General features: G+C 36.9%; 2 protein-coding genes across 5 annotated transcripts; both read right to left on the bottom strand.

Annotated features, from left to right (window-relative positions):
- Positions 1 to 131: 131 nt before the first annotated feature.
- Positions 132 to 2460, bottom strand: LOC127880687 (interferon-induced protein 44-like). The gene is made up of 3 exons (XM_052428019.1): positions 1962 to 2460; positions 787 to 884; positions 132 to 568 (listed from the first exon to the last, which is right to left on the bottom strand). The coding sequence occupies exons 1-3, from the start codon at positions 1996 to 1998 to the stop codon at positions 347 to 349; spliced, it is 357 nt and encodes a 118-aa protein (XP_052283979.1). The 5' UTR covers positions 1999 to 2460; the 3' UTR covers positions 132 to 346.
- Positions 2461 to 10202: 7742 nt separating this feature from the next.
- Positions 10203 to 24929, bottom strand: LOC127881215 (interferon-induced protein 44-like). 4 transcript variants are annotated; one of them, XM_052428944.1, is made up of 7 exons: positions 24826 to 24929; positions 16612 to 17143; positions 16320 to 16381; positions 15898 to 16095; positions 15479 to 15622; positions 11629 to 11800; positions 10203 to 10753 (listed from the first exon to the last, which is right to left on the bottom strand). In XM_052428944.1, the coding sequence occupies exons 1-7, from the start codon at positions 24904 to 24906 to the stop codon at positions 10410 to 10412; spliced, it is 1533 nt and encodes a 510-aa protein (XP_052284904.1). In that variant the 5' UTR covers positions 24907 to 24929; the 3' UTR covers positions 10203 to 10409. The 4 variants fall into 4 exon arrangements, with proteins under 4 accessions (XP_052284904.1, XP_052284906.1, XP_052284907.1 ...); XM_052428946.1 differs by having other exon boundaries at positions 24763 to 24907; XM_052428947.1 differs by lacking the exon at positions 24826 to 24929 and adding an exon at positions 24506 to 24601.
- Between the last annotated feature and the right edge of the window lie 226 nt (positions 24930 to 25155).

Below are 25155 nucleotides of genomic sequence, written 5' to 3'. Positions count from 1 at the left end.
ATTGGATAAAACTAATAATGAAACAAACTTGTCTTGATAGTCTTTAATATACATTAAATCGATATTTGTTCAACACATATTAAGTAATTGTACTTTAAGTAAGTATATAATTTTATGTAGACGGTGAGTGACTGAAACTAAAATACCTTTGGCATATATTATGTTCAAATGTTGTCTAATGCGCTGGAAAATTAAAAAAAAATACATGATTATATATTCTTCATTTAACTTCCGATGTTTCCTTAACATCTTAGAATTGCCTGGTTTATCGGATTTTTTACTATTGGTAGATGAATCATTGTTTAAATACTGTCCAATCAGTCGCAGTCGGTAACAAATATTTTTCTCACATTTTACACTGATGCCATACCGCAATTGTTATGCCATTAGAAGCGACCCCACACGGGGCATTATGTGAGATACGACCCTTGAACGCTGAGTTGATGGTGTTGTAGAAGCTGGACTTGCCCGTCCCCACTGTACCCAGCATTAGGATACGGATATCCGACAGTCCCAACTCGCAGGAGGGTTTGAACGATACGATGTCCTCGGTAAGCGTCTTAAGATACTAAAATTATAATAACTCATGTTTTGAAGGCTATATATTATTGAACTGCATAAATGTGTACTCTAATACGAATCTTCAGCAAGTATTGTTAAATGGACATGGGATTAAAAAAAAATCAGTGCAGGTTTGATTTGCCATATGTATTTATTGGTTTCAGAATGTAATTGTTATTTTTGTATACATTTAAACAATTCTTTAATAAGGCATAAACCCTTTACCTTTTCAGTCCATTCGGGAGTTTTTCTCCAGGGTTGTGGTTGTTGTGGTGGGTGTGGTGGTTGTGATGGATGTGGTTGTGAATTTTTCCGCTGACCGTCTGTATATAATCAATGCAAAGTAGGAACATAATTTTTTCATTATCAATTTGGATCGAAGTCAATTATAACATTACAAACATGTTATTGTTGAAACATGACTATATGCTCTGAATGTACAAATGCGTGTGCATGTATAAAATAAACATATTCATTAAATAACGCTAGATCAGTACCTTAAGTAAAATCTTCACATCAAATATTTTGCTATTGAGTATTCGACGTTGTAATTGAACAACATATACATTCTTTATAAAGAGTAACAGCTTATTCGCAATACGCCAGTTTTAAATGTAATTGGTTTTGATTATATGCCTGTAAAAATTGGCACCAAGTTTGATTATGATTCGTTCACAACTATTTGAGTAAAAGAGAAAACAAGGATACTTAAGCCTTTTTATAATTCATAGAATATTGAAAAGAAGTACTTCAGGGGATCTAGCTTGCTATCAAGTTTTGTCAAGCTTAAATGCCCACAAAAATGGTCACCATTCTTCATAATGAAACGATTAAAGATATTTGAGTTGCAGTGCGAACAAGATCAATTAGACATTTTGTATCATTCAAGAGCCACAATTTAGAAGTTTTTCCTGAGATCTGGCTGTTTATAGAACGTTAATGGCCACACACATTATTACCAAGTTTCATGACGATTTTAACAATTTTGGTAAATGAGCGAATTTCGTTCTCATGGAAGACACCCGTCCGCCCGCGTACCTTCAAAGAGGTGACCATTCTTCGCACCGTTTATTAAACGTGCATTCGAAAAGAAATATAACATACACTTTAAAACGGTTATATGCCTTTGCTTAATTTATGTGTTTAAATGTCACTATTTAAATTGTATATTATCCTGTCCAGTGTCCTGCGTTAATTATTTCCTATTTTGACATTCATTCAAAATCAATTTAAAATACATGTACATGTGCGTTCCTGATTACGATACTTTATACTACAAAATCAAGCCTTAAAAAGCTATTAGATAATATATTTATCTTAAATAGTGCCTTACTATAAACACCCGGATTTAAAAGTATGGTGTAGATAAATTAGCAATGGAGAACAGCATGTAGTTGTACCTGTTACACAGTAAACTTCTAACTCGGTGACTTGCATGTTTCCATTGTTTACTTTGTCAGAAGTAAGATCTTGGTTGTTGAAGGAGTGTCCAAAACTATGAAATTGCCACCTGAGCTGTTGACTGCGCTACTGAAGGTGTAGAGATCGTTCCCGCCACCAAAAGTAGGTCCACATGTAGAATGTCCATACATTCCATATGTAGAATTCTTAATTTGAAACTTGTGTTTATCGCTGCCTGAATACTTTAGTTGAAACAGGAAGGCATTTGCTTCTGTAATCCAAGCATTACTACTGTTCCAGCTCAAACTCCCATAACCACCGTACACGGAGTCCTGTTTGTTGTACAGCACCGTCACAGTCGGTCCCTGGTTGTCAAACTTCTGCTGGAATGCTGTAGCGTTATCTTGTAGAGCATGGTGAATATCTTGGGTCCCGTGACAATCCAGGACTCCAGCTGATCCATGTATTTATCTGGCAACTGTCCCGCCATTCACTACCTGAGCTAAAGCAAACATATAACAACCAATTTTAAGTTAAGTAATATTCTATTTATATGAATGCATGTTTAAGAAGTGCGTATGCGTGACACAAAGTGTTTTTTTGTACAGGTCAACCAAGCAAAAGGTTCATTATCATGTTTTACAATAATTATTTGCCTTTTAGTGATATCGTCACAAGCTGCCCTTTAAGGCTTTGTTTGTGATTAACACGTTTTTTATATGAAATATAGCAAAGGACATTAAATGCTATAATCGATAACTATTCATTTTAGTGAATAGTATGTTTGCAATGAAATTCAGCTCGTTACATAATATAATAATATGTTTGTTTAATAGAGTTAATGATCGAGTTCTTAATAAATTTAATGCAGCAATGTGCAAGAGAGTGACTGCATACTTGTCAGAGAGAGGAATAAATTGATTGAGTGAAACAGCGACCGAGTAAAGATGCTATTCGAATGACGCTATTAGTATTCAACGCGTGAGTAAATAAAAACTTCTTTCAGTGACCGTGCGTCTGATGTAGATTGAGAGTGATAAGTGGTTACGACATAGTTCTTGTCAAAAGGTATATATTTATATGCATATTTAAATCATGTTTACATTATAGCTCACGATTATTGTAAACAATAAACAATTGCAAAAATGTGTAAGATATATGTATTTATGTGGATCTTTAATGTTTGAGTAATCGCAATTATCAAGGTGCAGAATCAACCAAGTTTTGAGGGGCGTTCACTCGGGCTGGACAGAATGTAAACACACCGTTAAGAGTTTTATTTTTGCAAATATTTCAAGGTATTTCAGTGTATCTTAATTGCATACAAGACAGTATACTTGAAGTTTGTGCCGATATCTTATGGTATAAGAAAATCCTTGACTTCGTCTTAAATCGGTGACGAAATTTCACGTTGCGTGAAGCATAACCGTGTACATGAATGCAGTAAAATATATTTTTTTTTAACAAGAACACGTGCTTATTAAATATAGAGAATACTAGGCCGGTGCCGAATAAAGCGAATTTTATTTTGCGAGGCTTAGAAAATCTGAACCAAGAGCCTTGGCTTGGTTAACCCTTACCTAACCATAATCCAGGGTTATATCCCCTATACCATGCCTCGCTCGTTGTAATTGTCCTCTGTATCTGACTAACCTTTCGTATAAGATTTGCTTCAGTAAGAATCATCTCTTCTATTTTAACAAAGAGCATATCCAGCACAGCAAAGCATGGGCACAATTAATTTCAAAAGAATCAATAGATTGAACTTCCTTAAAATTTGACCTTGCTTTCACCTCGCGATTTCGCGAACAAGGGAAAGAACTCTGCTCTTTGTAATGTACTTCTTACGGATAAATGTATAAATATTTACAGAAGGTTTGTTCGAGAAAGCAAATGAAATTAACTTTATGAATATCTTCAAATGACGATCTCTATTAGGTTCGCGCAATCATCAGACTTATTTTTAGAGAGCATTCAAGCATAGCAACTAAGTTTTACGCTACGTTCCGTCGTTCGGCTTATAGAAACGCACTTACGCATTTAGAAAAACGTACGTAACTTTATACGTACGTAAATTTTCGTCCGTAACGTTACGCATTGTACAAGAAACGGTACCCAGAACTGTTTTACTTACATCTGATATCATGCATTTTTATGAAATTACTCAAACCTGTTTACCTGATTCCCCAATATTAAAAACTTTCACTTTCGCTTTTGCATACCTACGCATTAGATCACTTCCGTTTGCGCAAACTACATGTAGCTCATTTAATATCGCGTTATCGTTCATCAAATTTCAAACTCCAACAGAATCGTTGCGCAGTTTAAACACGTCTGGCCAAAACTATATGCATTTAAAATCGCGTATACGGCTATTGAATTTTTGTTTATTTGAATAGTTTTACAGCAATCTATTTACCGGCTTCTCTCCAGTTGATGAGAGTTTCCCGCCATCTTTCAAAGTCTTATGTAGTCTCCAACCTTCAACCTTCAAGTAAAAGAGTGAATTTGTAGTAAACAACAACAAAGTTTTTCCTACCACATGCACACAGAAATATTATAAAATAAAGTTATGGCAAGTAACCCTACAGAGAACCGTGTCTTCAAATAAATGATGTTCATGTTTTTAGAGGGTATAGCACAACCAAAAGTATTTAGCATACTGTAACCTTAAAGCAAAGTACTCAGCAATTACCCACTCAGCTAAGATAAAAACAATTCTGCAATACGCATATGTATATTCAGCTGATATCTATACCACATACTATCAGAAAATTATTCGATTATTTAATTAAAAAAAGATGTGTTTGTAAGATACACAATGCCCCATACTGCGCCGCTTTTAATTTTTGTATTATATCCCTTTAAAAAATATTACTTCGATTGCGAAAATGATCTGTACCTGCAAAATTATAAATTGAAATTATCTTTCCTTTAAAGCTTGTTACTTCCCTTGGATCTGTTTTTTTTGCCTTTGACCTTCAAGGATAACATTGACCGTGATCTTTCACCACTCAAAATGTGCTACTCCATGAGATACACATGCATTCCAAATATCAAGTTGCTATCTTTAATATTGCAAAAGTTATGGCCAATGTTCAAGTTTTCGGACAGACGGACGGACGGACAGATGGACAGTTCAACTGCTATACCGTTGGCATAAAAATAATAACACACATAATAACACACAAAAATTACAATTTAGTTTTATTCTTTTTTTCAAGAGGTAAAAAAGTATATTGCACATTTTGGTATTAAATAAAGTTCCATGCAATTAAGCTGTACGCTTTGGAAATGTTTCCAACTGAAAACATTATTCCTTTTAAGTCACACAACTATATAACTGGGTAACAACAATGCAAACTAGAGCTTTGTCACAGACGTGACGTATACTCCCACGTGCCGCATTGACACAGACTATTTTGCATGCTGTCTTCACAAAACAAGAGAATCTAATTTATGGTGATTTTTAAGAATTATTATGCCATTATCATTTATGGTCATTTTTGACCTTTGAACTCAAAGTGTGACCTTGACCTTTTGTATTGACATAATTATTTCGTGCGACAAACCGTCCAATGATGGTGAAAATGATTTAAAATCTCACAATGAACGGCATAGTTATGGCCCAGACAAGCTCATTCATGGCCTGTTTTACCTTTGAACTCAAAGTGTGACCTTGACCTTGGAGATATCAACGTAATTCTTTCGCGCGACACACCGTCCAATAATGGTGAACAAATGTGCCAAATGATTTTAAAATCTCACAATGAACGACATTGTTATGGCCCAGACAAGCTCATTTATGGCCATTTTTGACCTTTGAACTCAAAGTGTGGAATTGACCCAGGAGATAACGACGTAATTCTTTCGCGCGACACACCGTCCAATTATGGTGAACACATGTAACAAATGATTTTTAAATCCCACAATAAATGACAAAAATATGTCCCGGACAAGCTCGTGTATTGCCATTTTTGACCTTTGAACTCAAAGTGTGACCTTGACCTTTGAGATATCGACGTAATTCTTTCGCGAGACACACCGTTCAATGATGGTGAACAAATGCGCCAAATGATTTTAAAATCTCACAATGAACAATTTTGTTGTTGCCCGGACAAGATTTTAGGACAGACGGACAGACCGACCGACCGACAAAGTGACTCCTATATAGCCCCCATTACCAATGGTAATGTGGGTATAATAATCGAGTTCAAGTTTCAGTCTCAAAACAAAGAGACATATTTATAAGAAACGGCATGTTATTCCAAAAATCTATCAAGTTTCTTTACTACATATACCTGAATACATACTAATGTTATAGCTTATCAGTTTAATTCAACAGTATAGCTACCGGTCATATTTCTGAGTATCCATGATGTCTTAAAATATTTTGATTCAATCCTCACTTTTTAGTTCATGTTTTAAATAATACATGATTAAACATAAACATGCCAAAACATAAACAGAGTTGAGCTAGGTTAGAAAATTTAAATTGATGTTTTTGTACCGAATGCTTCAAAATGAGTTTATACCTTATTGAAAATATTTTTTTATGGATAAATCGGTGATAAATGAACGACTATATAAAGATTATAAAATATTTATAAAAAAAAAACAATCAACGAAAATCAACACAATTGCATGTAATACAATTGCAAATAGTTTTCTTGTGTACATGAAATGTAAACTACTCGTAAATCCCCATTATTTTGTTCATATTCTGTATACACAATATTAAGTTCTGAAACAAATGCAAGTAAAATGTATGTTTTGTCGTAAGCTTGGACGTTTTGAATTTCCTTAAAGTAATCATTATTAAATAAATGGTACCAATAAATGGTAGTAAATATTTTAATATTTTATCTAAAATGCTTCATTCTCGTTATGTATTGCATTAAGATTGAAAAAATAAACTGCTGACAAAAATATACTCACTTTAATGCAAACATGAAAGTGAAAATCTTTAAAGCTTGTTACACATTGCAAATGTATCTTTTCGAATCAAGTGCACTCTAAAAACACAACAATAAAAAATAAGCACTCAAAACATATATATAGATTAGCTAAATGAACATAGGAGTCAGGCTTGAAAACAATTGTAAGATCATAAACCTTAACATATTATGTAATTCTTTGTTTCACTATTAGAAAAAGTAATATTTTGATCCATAAACACAATCAATATAATATATATACTGTTACCTAAAATTAAGTGAGTCCCGACCTTCATAAGGATCTTTATATAAGTAAAATAAATTTTGAAAATAAGAGAGGGTCTACGGCCGTGTTTCATTTGTTCGTTATGGAAAAGCTTTGCATATTCAAACATTCGCAAGACACTGAATCCTTAAAATCTATAATACTTTGCAGACAAAAGTAATAATAAAATGAACAACACATTGACAGTTTCAGGAATGTCTAAACGAGCAAGATGACAACACAATTACAGTCACACTCTGATATTATACATCAGAAACACACTTGATAGTATAGTTTCAATAATGCATCATGTAATTAATTTCCATACAAATCAACAAGAAAGAATTTCACTATTTGCTCACATTTAAAATGAAATGATGACACACCCTCTAAAAATGAAAGGAATCATATTATCACAATAAGTATTATTGGTCATATCCAGTGTCTTAATAAACAACAAGTTTTTCATATATTTTACAATTTATACCAAAGTTTACAAACATATAAGTATTAATCATAGTATCTAAACCCAAACCCATATTTCCACACATTCAAGACGCCGTTTCTTGACGCTGTCAACAAGAGGCTCTGTGAGGCTTGACACAGAGTCACGTCTGTGATGACGTCATTGTGACCCTGGGGCGGGGCCTCGGGCCCTCGAGGCTACGAGTCCTCGGTAGGGGCGGGCTTCTTTCTGTACGACTCCACCATCACCTATGTGCCCTCTATCAGATGAGATCTGAACACAAGTTACACTGTTAGACACTGTTGTATAGTTTGTTTCTTCATTAACTGTTAATGATTTTGATATCTAGTATTTTCTTGGACATTTTAAGTTAAGTGTTAGGGTTAGTACAGTACTACTAATACTACTACTACTCACCCTAACACTACTTCCCTATCACCCGAGTGCCTTCTAAAAACCGAGATCCTAGGCTTAGACAGACAAAAACACAAACCAAACTATAAGACAATTTAGTTTTTTTTTCCTTTTCAACGTGTCATAATTTTGAGTTCCTTTATTTTCTTGGGCATCAACTGATACGAAAGGAACAGGGCTTTAATAAGGTTTTAAAATAAAGGAACAGAACTGAAAACAATATTTTATTTTTGACTTGAGCATATCATTTTGTTTTGTTACGTACTGACCGCTATTTGAAACGAGCTGTTCTTATTTTCTATATAGTCAGGCGATTACTTTGATTTTTACGTTGCGTTGTGACTGATTAGATAAAAATGTTGGTTTAATGCAGCTGATTCAAAATGTCTTCATATGCTTATATATTCTATTCCTATTCTTATGATTGAACTTCTCTACATGTATTTTACAAGTATAAGTTTCGCATGGCACATATGTGCATGTTTAAATTATACATATAGCGACATACCCTGCAGTTCAGTTCTTTAGATATATTAGAAGTATGTCGTCATGTTAACGGGTGTCTCAAGACTCCTAAACTGAGCGGTGTCATTGAGGTCAATCTCAAATGCACATTGAAGAATTATGTGTATGCATGTATGTTTCGAAATGCCTTGTCAAATACAAAGTCCAACTCTTTATGTGTCGTTGCGTTATTTATAAGGAAAAAAATTGTTGCGTTGAACTAGGATAATACTGATGAATTTATTGATGATGATGATGATGATGATGATGATGATATTGATGATGATAAAGTTGTTGACAGCAATGAAGATTATTTTAGGATTTTAACCCATTTATGCCTAGTGGACTCTGCCATCCTTTTAAAATTAGATCAATTTATTTCCAAAATTAATGATGTCAAGTATATTTGTTCTATATTTAGAATATTTCTTACAGAAATTCCTTTAAGCAAACAGCGCAGACCCTGATGAGACGCCGCATCATGCGGCGTCTCATCTGGGTCTACGCTGTTTGCCAAGGCCTTTTTTTCTAGACGCTAGGCATAAATGGGTTAATAATAGATCCCCGGCATTCACAACGTTTATGTTGTGGTTTCTCCAATACGTATCTTAATGAGAAACCAGAAAATATATTAAGGTTTGGGTGTATACGTTTTATTTTATTTTATTAGTATTTATTGATTTAGTTTTATTTTTATATAAGGGGGTGAAAAGGTGGATTTAACAGCTACGCCGAAATGTAAGCTTAAACTAATAAATGTATGTTGATGCATAATAAGACCAGCATAAAACCAGTAATAAAACACTGTGGTTAAAATTATTTATAAAGTTATTACTTGTGTGATGTTTTACCATGATATATGATGAATATGTATTCATGTTTGTTTAAATAGCTGCTCCAAACAGTTCACTTTGAAATATAGAACATTTAGTGCATTGTTTACAAACGTATGGATAAAACCGACATAATGACGTCGATGTAACTCATGCGCGAAGTCGTTAGGCTCGCAATTTTTAACATAAACCTAGTTGTTCGTACATTCTTATATTTGTTTTCTCACAGTGGGTGAGATAATGTACCCGTACAATAGCCACATAATATACGCTATGACGTTAGATCTTCTATACGAAAATCAGAGATCTACTTGAATGTTCACTTTTCGAACCTCGAATTGACTGCCTCGTAATCGTTTAATACATGTGTACATGGCTTTCGTTTGACTCTGGCGGCATACGGCAGGTGACCGTTTAATCAGTAGTTATAGTTTGAATATACCTATACCTTTATTAATTATAATGGTTAATTAATCTACTAATCTTCATTCCTTATACTATATTTGTCGTCGATACTTATTCAAATGTATAACCACATTTGGCGCATTACGTTTCATACATCTACACTTATATTGCGGTCTTGACTACATATCATAATATGTATTTAACCGTTTAATATATAATTACGTGCAGTATTCTATGTTTTATTGTTTGAATGTGTTAAAATACATAACTTAAAAGTACGCATTAACTGTTAAGTATACTGTCGAGACAGGCCAACACATGAAAGGGATATTATGTTATATATACACAATCACTACGTATAATACGTATAATACATCGCACATTTTAATTTGGGTTAAGAATGAAAGACTACATCATAACTCGTTGCTTTGTTTATATACCGATATATATCAGACATTTATACCATATGTTTATAGAAATAAAAAATGTATCACTCGAAGTCTTCACCAATATAAACAATGTTTAACATTATTAAACCTAAAAGTAAATTTCTGATTTACTAGTTTAATTCACAAGGTATACACATTTAAATCAGTAAAAAAAGCAAAGCGGTGTCTTATGTATTATTCTTGATCACTGCCTTTTTCTAATGATTCCCGTTTGTCCGGCCTCTCACTGGTGACATTGAGCGCTTTCATCTTAATCGAAAGGACCTGTAGATAATCCTCTGCATAGAACAGCAGTTGACGAAGTGACAGCAACGCCAGAATGCTGATGTTGTCATCAAGCTCCATCTCATTCTCGTAGTTCTTCACCGGAAGTATGCGGTTTCTAGGCAACCCAAGAACGTTAGATGCTTTGTCTACAGCGGCCTCAATTGTCTTGCTGGTGAAAACGTTGTTAATGTTACTGGCCACATCTTGACAGGCCAGGTCGACTTTGGTGAGGAGAACGGCTTGGGGAATGCCTGCAACGTGGATAACAAACAATAAAGCATTGTGTGTCCAATGTTGTCAGATTGAATTATTAAACACAAAAAGAACAATACTGGAGTTTAGTAATTCACACATACCACTTTGACACAAACAGAGGTTTAACCATTTGTTTTATAGTTCATCCTTTACTGTACGAATGTCCAAGTGACGATTTATGTACTTTGTTTATTCATGATTACTTTATGTCCATCATCGTCAAAGGCTTTGTAAAAAATACTACTAATTTAGAGTTGGAAGTATGAACAATTTATGTTAATTGTATAAAAATAACAGCATTTTTATTACAAAAAAATTTAGGCGGTCATGTTCAATGTTAACAAAGTGCATTGAGTTTTTTTTATAACATTAGGACAATCATGTAAAATCGACAATATGTGGAAGTAAAAGCAAATATGATCGATAGTTATTCATCTGTGTGAATTTGTAGAAGAAACTAATCTACGTTATTGCAGCCTGAAATTGTAAGTACATTATATAAAATTGAAGATTTAGTAGAAAGACAAAGTTGATTTTTTTTATCCTAAATGATTTTAGATACAATCGAAAACAAAAACACTACACAACTTAATAACTCTGAAGGGTGTGAAATGTTGTGTTCATCGAATGACAAGATATCTTCGATGTTAAAAAACAAAGAAACAGACAAATAACACTTATTTATCCCTTTCCAGATATATTCGTGGAAATATTTTTTATCAGTCGATTACAATTACTTTATTTCAATGTCGTGCAATCAAATGAAGAAAAAAAAGGTATATTTGCGAACTTTTAACGGACTTAAATGTAAACCCAAACTCACACTACTTTCGTAAGCAATATAACATGTTGAGTACTTCAAAAATTTAACCTTTAAGATTGATAAGTTTTTGGAAGTTTTGCATTTTGTCGACCATTTTCTGTGGTATGTCGCCAATCGTGGCAGCGTCTATCACAAACAGAACGCAGTGGATCTTTTCTGTACACTTTGGTTGATGCACGAACAGGGGGTTATCGGGGATGATTGGAGCGACTGGGTTAAACTGTAAAAGTATACATTCCTTAAGCGGTCATGTAGCCATTGAAACATAATTCATAACATATTATTGTTCATATTGACTCTTGATGTTTTTTCCACAAAAACATTATTGAATAGAGAGGTAGTTACTTTTTAAATTGCATGCGCAATAATAAAAAGGGCTGTTTGTAAAACATGCATGCCCCACCATATGGGCTGTCAGTTGTAGTGGCAGCCATTGTGTGAATACTTTTTTTGTCATTGTGACCTTGACCTTTGACCTAATGTAAGTTATCATCCGGAAACCATTGTACTATTTCGAGTCACTGTGACCTTGACCTTTGACCTTGTGACCTGAAAATCAATAGGGGTCATCTGCCAGTCATGATCAATGTACCTATGAAGTTTCATGATCCTAGGCGTAAGCATTCTTGAATTATCATTTAGAAACCATTTTACTATTTCGAGTCACTGTGACCTTGACCTTTGCCCTTGTGACCTAACAAGAGCTGTCAGAGGACATCGCGCTCAACTATTCGAGTGCTTGACAGTATAACGTAAGCCATCATGGGGAAATTGTTCATATTCAATAATTTATTAGACGGTCTTTCAAAAATAAAAAAGGAAAAAAAATGGGGGGGGGGGTAGGGGGGTAAGTGGGGGGTGTAATGTGGGGTGTGGTAATTTATAAGATGTTTAAAAAAAATTGGGGGGTGGGGTAAGGGGGAGTAAGAGGGGTATAATGTGGGGTGTGGTAATTTATTAGATGTTTTAAAAAAAAAATTGAGGGGGGGGGGGGGAGGGTGAGAGGGGGGTATAATGTGGGGTGTGGTAATTTATAAGATGTTTAAACAAAAAAAAATTTGGGGGTGGGAGGTAGGGAGGTGGGGGTGAGAGAGGGGTATAATGTGGGGTGTGGTAATTTATTAGATGTTTAAAAACAAAATTAAAAAATTCCTTATTTGGGGGGGTGGGTGGGGGGGGGGGGGTAGGGGGGAATGAGAGGGGGGTATAATGTGGGGTGTTGTAATTTATTAGATGTTTAAAAAAAAATTGGGGGGGGTGAGGTGGGTACGGGGGGTAGGGGGGAGTGAGAGGGGGTATAATGTGGGGTGTGGTGATTTATTAGATGTTTAAAAAAAACAATTGGGGGGTGAGTGGGGGGGCAGAGGGGGGGGCAGAGGGGGGGGCAGAGGGGGGGGCAGAGGGGGGGGTAGGGGGGGTGAGGGGTGAGAGGGGGGTATAATGTGGGGTGGGGTAATTTATTAGATGTTTAAAAACAATTTTTTATTTTAATTTTTTTTTGGGGGGGTGGGGGGGGTAGGGAGGTGAGAGGGGGGTATAATGTGGGGTGGGGTAATTTATTAGGTGTTAAAAAAAAATTGGGGGGGGTAGGGGGGGAGTGAGAGGGGGGTATAATGTGGGGGGGGGTAATTTATTAGATGTTTAAAAAAAAATTGGGGGGGGGTAGGGGGGTGGGGGTGAGAGGGGGGTTTAATGTGGGGTGTGGTAATTTATTACATGTTTAAAAAAATATAATTTTTTTTTGGGTGGGGTGGGGGGTAGGGGGGTAGGGGTGAGAGGGGGGTATAATGTGGGATGTGGTAATTTATTAGATGTATAAAAAAATAATTGGGGGTTTCGGGGGTAGGGGGGAGTGAGAGGGGGTATAATGTGGGGTGTGGTAATTTATTAGATGTTTAAAAAAAAATTGGGGGGGGGGTGGGGGGGTGGGGGGTGGGGTGAGAGGGGGTTATAGTGTGGGGTGTGGTAATTTATTAGATGATGTTTAAAAAAAAATTGGGGGGGGGTGAGGTTGGAGAGGGGGATTCTGGTAGGGGCGTGGGGTATTGTCTGGGTGGAATCCATTGTGGTATTCAGGTAAATGTTGTTTTGTCAAAGTAATAATAAATGTGATCATAAAAATTACAGACCAGTTGCTTCAGTTATATTGTTCAGAGTAAGCGCTGTTGGCCGCGTATGCATTCTTGAGTTATCATCCAAAAACAATTTTACTATTTCAGGTTACCGTGACCTTGACCTTTGACCTAGTGACCTCAAAATTAATAGGGGTCATTTGCGAGTCATGATCAATGTACCTAATTTATTAGATGTTTAAAAAAAATACTTGTATTTTTCGGGGGGGGGTTAAGGGGGGGTAGGGGGGAGTGAGAGGGGGGTATAATGTGGGGTGTGGTAATTTATTAGATGTTTTAAAAAAAATTGGTGGGGGAGTGGGGAGGGGGGGTAGGGGGGTTTTGAGAGTGAGAGGGGGATATAATGTGGGGTGTGGTAATTTATTACATGTTTAAAAACAAAATCTCTTTTTTTTGGGGGGTGGAGGTGGGGGGTAGGGGGGGTGAGAGGGGGATATAATGTGGGGTGTGGTAATTTAGTAGTTGTTAAAAAAAATTGGGGGGGAGGTAGGGGAGTAGGGGGGGTAGGGGGGAGTGAGAGGGGGTTATAATGTGGGGTGTGGTAATTAATCAAATGTTTAAAAAAAAATTGGGTGGGTAGGGTGGGGGGGTAGGGGGGGTGGTGGTGTGAGAGGGGGGTATAATGTGGGGTGGGGTAATTTATTAGATGTTTAATTTTTGTTATTTTTTTTTGGAGGGGAGGGGTATGGGGGGTGAGAGGGGGGTATAATGTGGGGTGTGGTAATTTATTAGATGTATAAAAAGAAAAATGGAAAAATGTATTTATTTTTTTTGGGGGGAATGGGGGGGGGTAGCGGGAGTGGGAGGGGGATATACTGTGGGTGTGGTAATTTATAAGATGTTTAAAAAAAATTGGGGGGACGGGGGGGGGTAGGGGTCAGTGAGAGGGGGGTATAATGTGGGGTGTGGTAATTTATTAGATGTTTAATAAAATGTTTTTTAGGGGGGAGTGTGGGGGGTGGGGATGAGAGGGGGTATAATGTGGGGTGGGGTAATTTATTAGATGATGTTTAAAAAAAAATTGGGGGTGAAGTTGGGGGGGGGGGAAGTGATCCTGGTAGGGGCGTGGGGTATTGTTTGGGTGGAATCCATTGTGGTATTCAGGTAAATGTTGTTTTGTCAAAGTAATAATAAATGTGATCATAAAAAATAACAAATGATCTCACACTGACATGAACAAATATCCTCTATTTATTAAACATGAAATTTAAACTTATTGCATTTGTTTCCCCTGTATATAAGAAAGATATAATAGTGTATTACCTCCCCTGGCCTGCTTATATTTATATTAATCAACAAAATTAAACATAAACACAATATTTTATATACAAAATATACAAAAAATCTCATATTCTGATAATATTTTTACTGATCCACTTTATTTTACTCAAATAATGATGTTTCATTGGACTGATAATTATAGATTTAGGATTACAGACCATTTGCTTCAGTTATATTGTTCAGAGTTCACCCTGTTGGCCGCGTATGCGTTCTTGAGTTATCATCCAAAAACCATTTAACTATTTCGGGTCACCGTGACCTTGACCTTTGACCTAGTGACCTAAAAATCAATAGGGGTCATCTGCGAGTCATGATCAATGTACCGATGAAGTTTCATGATCCTAGGCCCAAGCGTTCTTGAGTTATCATCCGGAAACCACCTGGTGGACGGACCTACCGACAGACCGACCGACATGTGCAAAGCAATATACCCCCTCTTCTTCGAAGGGGGACATAATAAATTTACATTTTATCAAGAAAAATACCTGAAAATAATCTGGGATGTTCCCATCTAGCAGGTAGTTGCACTCAAGAATGTCAAGACTTTGAGTGACTTCTAGACCACGTGTGTCACAAAGCCGGAATTTTAACGATTCTCCAGAACTCACATTTACTTCATATGGGATGTACTGCAAAGCGTGTACACTACATTTCAGGTATGTATTAGAATTGATTCATCAAGTATCTGGTGATGCTCTCGACATTAATATTGGGGATTAATGCAAGTTTCAATCCTTATATCTTCCTATTGAACTTTTTAATCCCATATTTATCTTCTTTTAAATAAGTAGCATTTTACATGTATTATTTGGAAAAAAATCTAACATTGCAATTTTTAATGTTGGAAAACGCAGCTTCCATGGGCTACATGCATGGTTCAAATGGTTTTAAAATGCTGACATACCGCAATTGAAATGCCATTGGTAGCGACCCCACATGGGGCACTTTGAGAGATACGGCCCTTAAAGACGGAGTTGATGGTGTTATAGAAGCTCGACTTGCCCGTCCCCACTGGACCCAGCATCAGGATACGGACATCTGAGAGTCCAAGCTTTCCGGAAGGTTTGAACGATACAATGTCCTCGGTAAGCGTCTCTAGATACTACAGTCCGGATAATTGATATTATTAATAATAAATCTATATGTCACTGAAGAAATAGCCATCCCGATTTGTATCTTAGTCAAGTTTTGCTGACAGGGCATTTATTTAGAGTAAATGAAATTATCAACAGATTGCCGCTCGTTAATATCTTTCGTTTGTTTTATCAATTTCCTTTAAGTTCAAACACGTGAAAACAATGCAAGAATGCAATTTTTAAACTTTACCTTTTTATTCCATTCAGGAGTTTTTCTCCAAGGTTGTGGTGGAGTCTTTCTCCGCTGCCCATCTGTGCAAGTCAATATACAAACATAACACTTTTTGGTCATCATAAACGCTTATATAGTTGCAAATGTCATAACTGTAAATTCAAACAATCAACTAATCTTTGCAGAGTTTCCATTGTCGGACATTGACAAGCAATCATTTAAACATTCACATACGTACCTAGCTGTCGTATGGATGTCAGTTACTATTGAAAATATATATTGGCATATTTCGAGCATAATATACAGGTACCTGTTACACTGTAAACTTCTAACTCGGTCACATTGAAGTTTCCATTGGTTATTTTGTCGGCAGTAAGACCTTGATTGTTAAAGCTGTGTCCAAAACTCATTGAGCCGTTTAAAGCGAAATATCCACCAGAGCTGTTCACTGTGCCGCTGAATGCAATAAGATCGTGTCCACCGCCGAATATAGGTCCGTGACAAGATAGTGCATACATTGCAGTGTCTGCCTTCGTTACTGAAAACTTTGTGAATGTGTCGCTGCCGGAATACTTCAGTTGATACAGAAACGCGTTTGAATCTGCTATATATGCGCCAGTGCTGCTGGTCCAGTTTGAACTAGCATATCCCCCATACACCGAGCCTTGTTGGTTGTACAGAACCGTCACAGTGGGCCCCTTGTTGTCACACTTCTGGTGAAATGTTGTAGCGTTACACCTGTCCCTGGTTATCTTGTACAGCAGGGTGAAGATCTTTTGCCCCGTGCCAATCCAGGACTCCAGCTGATCCATGTACTTATCAGTCAACTGTCCAGCCATTTTCTATCAAACCAAAAGCAAACATATAACAACTAAAGTTTCAATTGGGTGCAAGTTAAATACGTGAACAAGTGTGATAAGTACTAATGTATGCCACAAAGTGTTTGTTGTACAGGCAATATCATTGAAAGATTTGTTTTTATTAAAAACAATTGTTATTTGCTTACTATCGAAATCAATCTAATGCGCTGATATTAGTTTGCGTTAAACTAGTTTGCATAACACATTACATCTTTGGACATTAGATTTTAACGTTTTATTTGTACCGGCGGATTGGTTCCGTGACGTAACGTTATAGACGTGACGTTGTCACTTAATGAGGAACTAGATCGATACAAAGATTGTATATATATATTGAACATCGATAATAAATGTTAATACCAAAAGCGGGTATTTTGGCGTTTATATTGTTCCCACCATCGGGGAAATCGTAATATACAGAATTTCCCATTATCGGGGAAACTTCTCAGTAAATAGTAAATACGGAAATTCCCATTATCGGGGAAACTTCTTAACATTTGGTAGCAGAGAGTGGTTTCAAAATTGAGTCAGCGATGGATCCAGTTGCATATTTAAAGACAGAGATTTTGTTGAAGAGGGAGAAAACAAGACTGAAAACTATTTTTACCAGAGCATGGAAAAGGGTAGTGTCACATTTGGAGGAAAATGCATCTAGTGCGACAGTGAAAGACGCTTGCAAGCAATTGGGTTCGGCGATGGACGAAGTGGTTAAAGGGCTTGATAATTTATCCAATGTGTACATGGAAGGAGATGAACTTGAAAAAAGTAAAATAGTAATTGCGGAAATGGAGAAGATATATCTTGAATATGGTAAAACAACGGAGGATGCCTGTGCCTATCTAGACGATCTACGCAGTGAAACAGCAAGTCAAGTAAGCAAAGCGTTGTCGCAGGACACGGTGAGTAAACTTTATATTTCTAAAGACCGGCCGGCTTCACATGAAACTGTGCGACACAATGCCAAAATTCCAAGTATGTGGCGTAAGTGGGCGGGGTTCGATGCGCAAAACGAGTGCGGGCGTGAAGAACCTCATGCCTCTAACAACAAAGATGAATTTGAAGCAGGCAATGCTATGATTTCAGGCATCGATCCTACATTAGGAAAAGACCTTTGGAGGCAACTCAAACGTGTGGAAATTCCAGTGTTCAATGGTAATAAACGAGTCTACCAATCATGGAAAGCAGCATTCCTTGCTTGTATTGACAGAGCACCAGCCACAGAAGACTACAAACTTCTTCAGCTTAGACAGTACTTATCTGGCGAAGCGTTAAAGGCAATTGAAAATATTGGGCACTCGGCGTTTGCAAAGCGGCAAAAGATCGACTTGAAAGGAAATATGGGATCAGGCGTCGACAGATAGCAATTTACCTAGAAGAACTTGAACACTTCGAAAACATCCGACTTGGCAACGCAAAAGACCTAGAACAGTTTGGCGATCTATTAGACGTAGCAATCATTAAGTTGCAGGAAGCGGATGAACACCACGAACTTGGAAGTGGCTCATTATATATAAAATTACAAAGAAAGTTACCAGAACCACTCTTGGCACGATATCATCGTTGGGTGTTTGAGGGTCGACACAATGAGTCAGTATTGTCGCTACGGACATGGGTTATTCAAGAGGCAGAATTCCAAACTATCGCGTCAGAGACCGTGCAAGGAATGTCAGGATATCAGATGTCAGAGCATACTTCGGAAAAGACGAAATATAACAAGGGCTGTTTGTAAAACATGCATGCCCCCCTATATGGGCTATAAGTTGTAGTAACAGCCATTGTGCGAATACGTTTTTTGTCACTGTGAACAACGGTGGTGGTGGTGGTGGTGGGTGGGTGGGTGGGTGGGTGGGTGGGTGGGTGGGTGGGTGGGTGGGTGGACGGAGGTAGGGTTGGTGGGTGGGTGATTGGGTGGGTGGTGGTGGTGGTGGTGGTGGTGGTGGTGGTGGTGGTGGTGGTGGTGGTGGTGGTGGTGGTGGTGGTGGTGGTGGTGGTGGTGGTTGTGGTGGTGGTGGTGGTGGTGGTTATTGATACAATGCATTACAAAAATGCAGTTAGCCTTACATTTGGTAAAATTTAAATATATTACAAGGGAGGCAAATGCTGTAACAAAAACAACATGCATAAACGGTAGTTGTTTCCCTTGTTTGAACCATGATAAATCCTTAAAATGCCTATTTCCAGTAACTGTGAACTTCACCTGTGACCTTGAACTTTGACCTAGTGACCTCAAAATCAATAGGGGTCATCTGCGAGTCATGATCAATGTACCTATGAAGTTTCATGATCCTAGGCCCAAGCGTTCATGAGTTATCATCTGACAACCACCTGGTGGACGGACCGACAGACAGACCGACAGACAGACCGACCGACAGACCGACATGAGCAAAGCAATATATCCCCTCTTCTTCGAAGGGGGGCATAAACATCAAAGAACGTTCTTTGGTGGTTCCGGAGAAAGCGTGAAAATATTCAAATGCAGAGTATGTGACAAACAGAATGGAGTATGGGACTGTGACAATTTCAAAGAAATGAACGTTTCACAACGGTGGGAAAAAGCAAAACAACTTCATCTTTGCTATCGTTGTCTTTGGTTAAACCATGTCGGAAAGTCATGCCGTCGAAATAGACAATGCGGACAAAATGGACGTGAAGAGCTGCATCACAGACTGTGACACAGAGATGCGCAAAAGAGCATGCAATAAAACGCTACTGACAGTCCAGTTCAATCTCATACGGAAGGGAAAAGGGCAACATATTTGTCAGAAAAAATTCATACCAGATGTGATTTAGTAGGGCTCCGAACAGTTCCGGTTATTCTCGCAAATGGAAATCGATCGATAACTGTAAACGCATTGCTAGATGACGAAAGTACAAAAACATACATCAATAGTGATGAAGCGGCAGAACTCGGCTGTAAAGGTAGAACACAAAAGGTCAAGGTCAATGTTCTGAATGGTCAAGTCAAGGCTTTTGAAACTAGACCAGTTGAATTCGAAATAAGAAGTGTCAGCGGAAGCGTCAAGATAAACGTAGCAGCATATACAGCTAACAAAGTAACAGGAGACATGAAAGTTGTTGATTGGAACCAGTACAGAAGAAAATGGCCACATCTTCGTGACGTAACATTTCCAAAAGCTACGACCATACCTATTGTTGTTCAGATTAACATTATGCGCTAGAAGAAAGAAGAGGTAGAGCAGGGGAGCCAATAGCGCGTCTTACTCCACTTGGATGGTCATGCATCGGTAATACATGTTCAACTTTAACGCCGGTTCTACAAACAAATTATGCTCGAACATACTTTGTAAGAGACGTAACGGAAATCGAAAAACTAAACATTAATCTCACGAAATTCTTAGAAATTGAACGGGAATCAACTGAAACACCTGTCGTTAACATTGACGAGCAACAAGCACTTAAAGCAGTAACACAGTCGCGCATATTCGAAAAACATATGTATCGCGTCACCATTCCACGGAAAAGCAAAGAAACTGCTATGCCAAACAATTACAAAATGGCACTGAATAGATTAGAGAACAAACAAAAAATACTTAAACGATGTCCTCAGGCAGCTAAATCATACAGCGAATGCATCGAATAATACGTAGAAAAGGGGAACGTGTCAAACGTTCTGGATTCTGAAGTGTCCAATTCAAAGTGGTTCCTACCACATTTTCCTGTTTTGAGACCAGATAAAGATACAACAAAAACCATAATCGTGTTGGATGCTGCATCAAAATTTGAAGACGTATCACTAAATGATAAAATACACCAAGACCCACGTCTGCAGCGCGATCTGTTTGACGTGTTGCTAAGATTCAGAAGGCATCCCGTCGCAGCAGTGTGAGACATAACCGAGATGTATCTAAGAATAGGCATCGATCACGCGGACAAGCCATATCATAGATTCCTATGGAGGGGAATCGACGAAACAATGGTCAAATCTGCCAAAATGACCATCAACGCCATATTGGGAAACGAAGATGTCAATGACGAAGAGTCGATGACAGAAATTGTTGGAACCGAGGGCCTTATAAACTTTCGACCATTGACCTACTAATCTTCCAATTCTTCAGACGACATTCCACTAACACCAAATCAATTTCTGCACGGTCAAATTGGAGGCAAATTCGCACCATCTACAGTAGATGAAACACAGTCCAGCATGCGAAAGCGTTGGCGGCGTGTACAAGAGTTAGTGTGGCATTTCTGGCACCGGTGGTTACGGAATGGTTGCGTAGCCTGAATGCTAGACGCAAGTGGTTTCATCCTGAGAGAGACATCAAGATTGGCAAAGTCGTTCTTATCATTACTCCGGAAACGACGAGTGGAAACTGGCCACTAGGACGGATACTCGAGGTTTATCCAGGACAAGACGTTCGTGTGAGAGTCGTGAAAATCCAGGTTGGGAGCAGCACCATGACGAGGCCGATTACAAAGATATTCCCGTTAGAATTGGACAATTAATGATGAGAATATCGAGAGAACATAATATTATTTAACGTATACAATTCATTATTTAAAATTTTGTTTTACAATATTTATCAAAATGTACTGTATTTTGATGGAGGGGAAAAATGGACATTAGATTTTAACGTTTTATTTGTACCAGCGGATTGGTTCCGTGACGTAACGTCGATTTGTGACGTAACGTTATAGACGTGACGTTGTCACTTAGTGATAAACTAAATCGATACAAGGATTGTATATATATTGAACATCGATAATAAATTGTAATACCAAAGCGGGTATTTTGGCGTTTATATTGTTCCCACCATCGGGGATATCGTAATATACAGAAATCTCCATTATCGGGGAAACTTCTCGGTAAATAGTAAATACGGAAATTTCCATTATTGGGGATACTTCTTAACAATCTCTATTGGACAACTATTTTAAGGGGCCGTCCAACAGATTGCTAAATTGACAAAATAAAAAAAAAGTTGTTTCCGATTCGCAAATTTTCGTTTTGTTATGATATCTTTGAGGAAATAGTAATACTGACCATTTACCATGCTCTTGAATATCCATTATATGCATCTTTTGACGATTTGAAAACCTGAAAATTATAAAGCGTCCTGCGACGCGAAACGATTGAATAAATTGGAAAGTTCTGTTGTTGTAGTTATATTTTGGGAAACTACGAGGATTGCTTATATAGGTTAAAAATACATTCACTCTAAGCATGAGCATGGATGGTCGAGTGGTCTAGGCGGAAGACTTTTTACTCCAAGACTCCAGGGGTCGGTGGTTCGAGCCCTGTTGAGGGTTACTTTTTTTCCTTTTTTTAAAATTGTTTTCCTTTTTACTGGAGATTTTTAGGTCAAATGTTTAAATTAATCAATATAAAGCATTTAATGACATGCTTCAATACATGTCCAAATCTGTTGGATGGCCCATTTAAGGGGATCTTTTCACGGTTTGGTAAATTTACAAAATTGAAAAAAGTTGTATCAGATTCGCAAATTTTCGTTGTAGTTATGATATTTGTGAGGAAACACTATTACTGAACATTTACCATGGTCCAATATAGCCAATATATGTATTTTTTGACGATTTGAAAACCTAAAAATTATAAAGCGATGCAACGAGAAACGATTGAATAATTTGGAGAGTTCTGTTGTTGTCGTTTAAATTTACGAAACTATGAAGATTGCTTATATAAGGTATACAATACTTAAACTGTGTATATCGACGGAATAGCCGAGAGGGCTAATGCGTTTTTACTTCAGACTAATTCCAGGAATCCGGTGTCACTGGTTCGAGCCCTGGTACCGGTTACTTTTTTTCCTTTTTTAAAATTTTATTCTTGATTTTTTACTGAAGCTTTCAAGATCCAATGTTTACATTTATCAATATAAAGCATTTAATGAAAAACTTCAAAATATGCCAAAATCTGTGAAAAGGCCCCTTTAAAGTAGTGAAGAGTTTGTTGGCAATTAAATTTAGCTCGTTACATTTAATGTCTTGATGGTCGAATGCTTAATAAAGTTAATGAATCAATTCGCCCGAGAGTGACTGCATACGTGTCTCAGACACGGATTGATTGATTGAATTAGTGAGATAGAGAACGAGTCGTCATGCGATTCAAATAATGCTTTAAGTACCGGTAAATGTATTCCACGCGTGAGTATAGCAACAATTGGTTCACTGACCGTTTGACTGACGAAGTGTGAGATTTAAAATTTATTGCGGCCGAATAATACTAACATAGTGGTTGGTAAATAAGTTTATAATTGTGTCTGCCTGTGTAAATCTTGTTTACATTATAGCTTGCAATGTTTTTATCTAATATATATAATGGCGTGTTTGAGTAATCGCCATTATTACAGGACAATACGTGGGCGAGATAAATAGTAGTTGTATGTATTGTCCCCTACCGGTTTCACCGGAGGGGACTTATGGTTTTCGTTTTGTGCGTCTGTCTGTGAGTCTGTCTGTCTGTCTGTATGTCACACTTTTCTGGATCCTTCGATAACTTTAAAGTTCCTCATACTTTTAAATATATCTTGCAAATTCAAATGTATATTCATTACTAAGTCATCTCCGCTACAGAAATGGCATCGTCATTTATGTAAAATTAACACCCTTTTCCTACCTGTTGATTTTTTGTTGTTATTATTTATATTCATTTATTTTTTCGACAATGCGGAAATGAGCATGTCTTAGCATGTTGAGATATCCTTTGTAAATGTATGTGTCAAGACGATGTACTATGTACAAGTCTTGAATAAAATGTCTGTCTGTCTGATAAGTTGGAAACGCGCTTGTGAGATGTGTTGAACAGCGTTAATTTCATTGTGTTCTTCTTGGGATTCCAACTGATTCAACAAACTTGGAAGCTTGTGCGGACAATTATTAGATCTAAATATAGAAAATAAAAAATATGCTGTGGAAAAACCTGTATTGAAACAAAAATAAGCATGCACAAATCAGATTGTATTGTCTTCAAAACGGTCCTTAAGTTTATGCTGTGTTAGTTGTTTTCCCCCAATTTCTTTATGTTCGTGTTCACATCAATTTATATGCTAAACATTATATATTTATATGCCTGTATGTCATTTACAGCTATTGACCACATTGTCTAAGTGTACTCATAGGCTCGAGGCATAAGTAATGTATTCTGAAATTAAAAAAAAATCATTTATATATTAAATCAGTAAATAATCAAAACTTGACATTTCGCACCCCGTAGATTTTTTTGGTATCAACACCTATAAAAATAGAGTAGATACTCATAACGAAAATCAAATACATGTATGCATATGTGATAAAATGAAATAAAATTAAAAGCCCCAATGCCGATATGCATAATTACAATATGTATGGTTCGGTTCAAATTACCACGTTCACCCCTAAACCTTTCAGCTACACTGATTTGAATATCTTCAAAAATTCGTTATACGAATATGCGTTTATTCCCGTTCCAAGCCTTATAAATGATTACCATTTTCTGAAAATGATGAACCTGTAATACTTGAGAAAACGAAACAATAGTTGTTAAGAAGCAGTTAAGAAACACACAACTTTTGAGGCGCGTGAATACATTATAGCTCTACACTTTATATATATTGAGTCAATCAATACGTTTATAATCATACCTTTATTTACGTAGATTATATCTTATATCACCAGGTCATGTAAAATTACTAAAATTTGTTAACCTGCTTTCCCAACATAAACACATTCACTTTCGCTTTTGCATACATGCGCATTGAATCACTTCCGTTTGCGCAAAATAGCATATTTAATATCGCGTTATCGTTTATCAAATTTCAAACTCCAACAGAGTGAACAAACACAACTGTCGTTGCGCGGTTTAAACAGGTGTGGGCCAAAACTATATGCATTTAAAAGGGCATATACGCTAATAAAGTTGTGTATCTTCATAACTATTAAAAGTATTTTTACTCTTTAATTATCCCCACGCTTTTTGAAAAGCGTGGGGATATTGTGGTTATCTCCGCCGTCTGTCCGTTCGTCCGTCCGTCCTG

This window comes from Dreissena polymorpha, chromosome 5 (assembly GCF_020536995.1).
Source record: "Dreissena polymorpha isolate Duluth1 chromosome 5, UMN_Dpol_1.0, whole genome shotgun sequence".
Taxonomy (NCBI): domain Eukaryota; kingdom Metazoa; phylum Mollusca; class Bivalvia; order Myida; family Dreissenidae; genus Dreissena; species Dreissena polymorpha.
This window is presented reverse-complemented; position numbering and strand designations above follow the sequence as displayed.

Coding starts and splice junctions, on each gene's coding strand:
- LOC127880687 (XM_052428019.1), bottom strand. CDS start 1,998: ATGCAAGTCACCGAGTTAGAAGTTTACTGTGTAACAG. Junction 885..1,961: donor AGAAGTTTACTGTGTAACAG/GTACAACTACAT, acceptor GATTATATACAG/ACGGTCAGCGGAAAAATTCA. Junction 569..786: donor CTCCCGAATGGACTGAAAAG/GTAAAGGGTTTA, acceptor TTATAATTTTAG/TATCTTAAGACGCTTACCGA.
- LOC127881215 (XM_052428944.1), bottom strand. CDS start 24,906: ATGCTATTTTGCGCAAACGGAAGTGATTCAATGCGCATGTATGCAAAA. Junction 16,096..16,319: donor CTCCTGAATGGAATAAAAAG/GTAAAGTTTAAA, acceptor TCCGGACTGTAG/TATCTAGAGACGCTTACCGA. Junction 11,801..15,478: donor ACATCCCAGATTATTTTCAG/GTATTTTTCTTG, acceptor ATACTTTTACAG/TTTAACCCAGTCGCTCCAAT.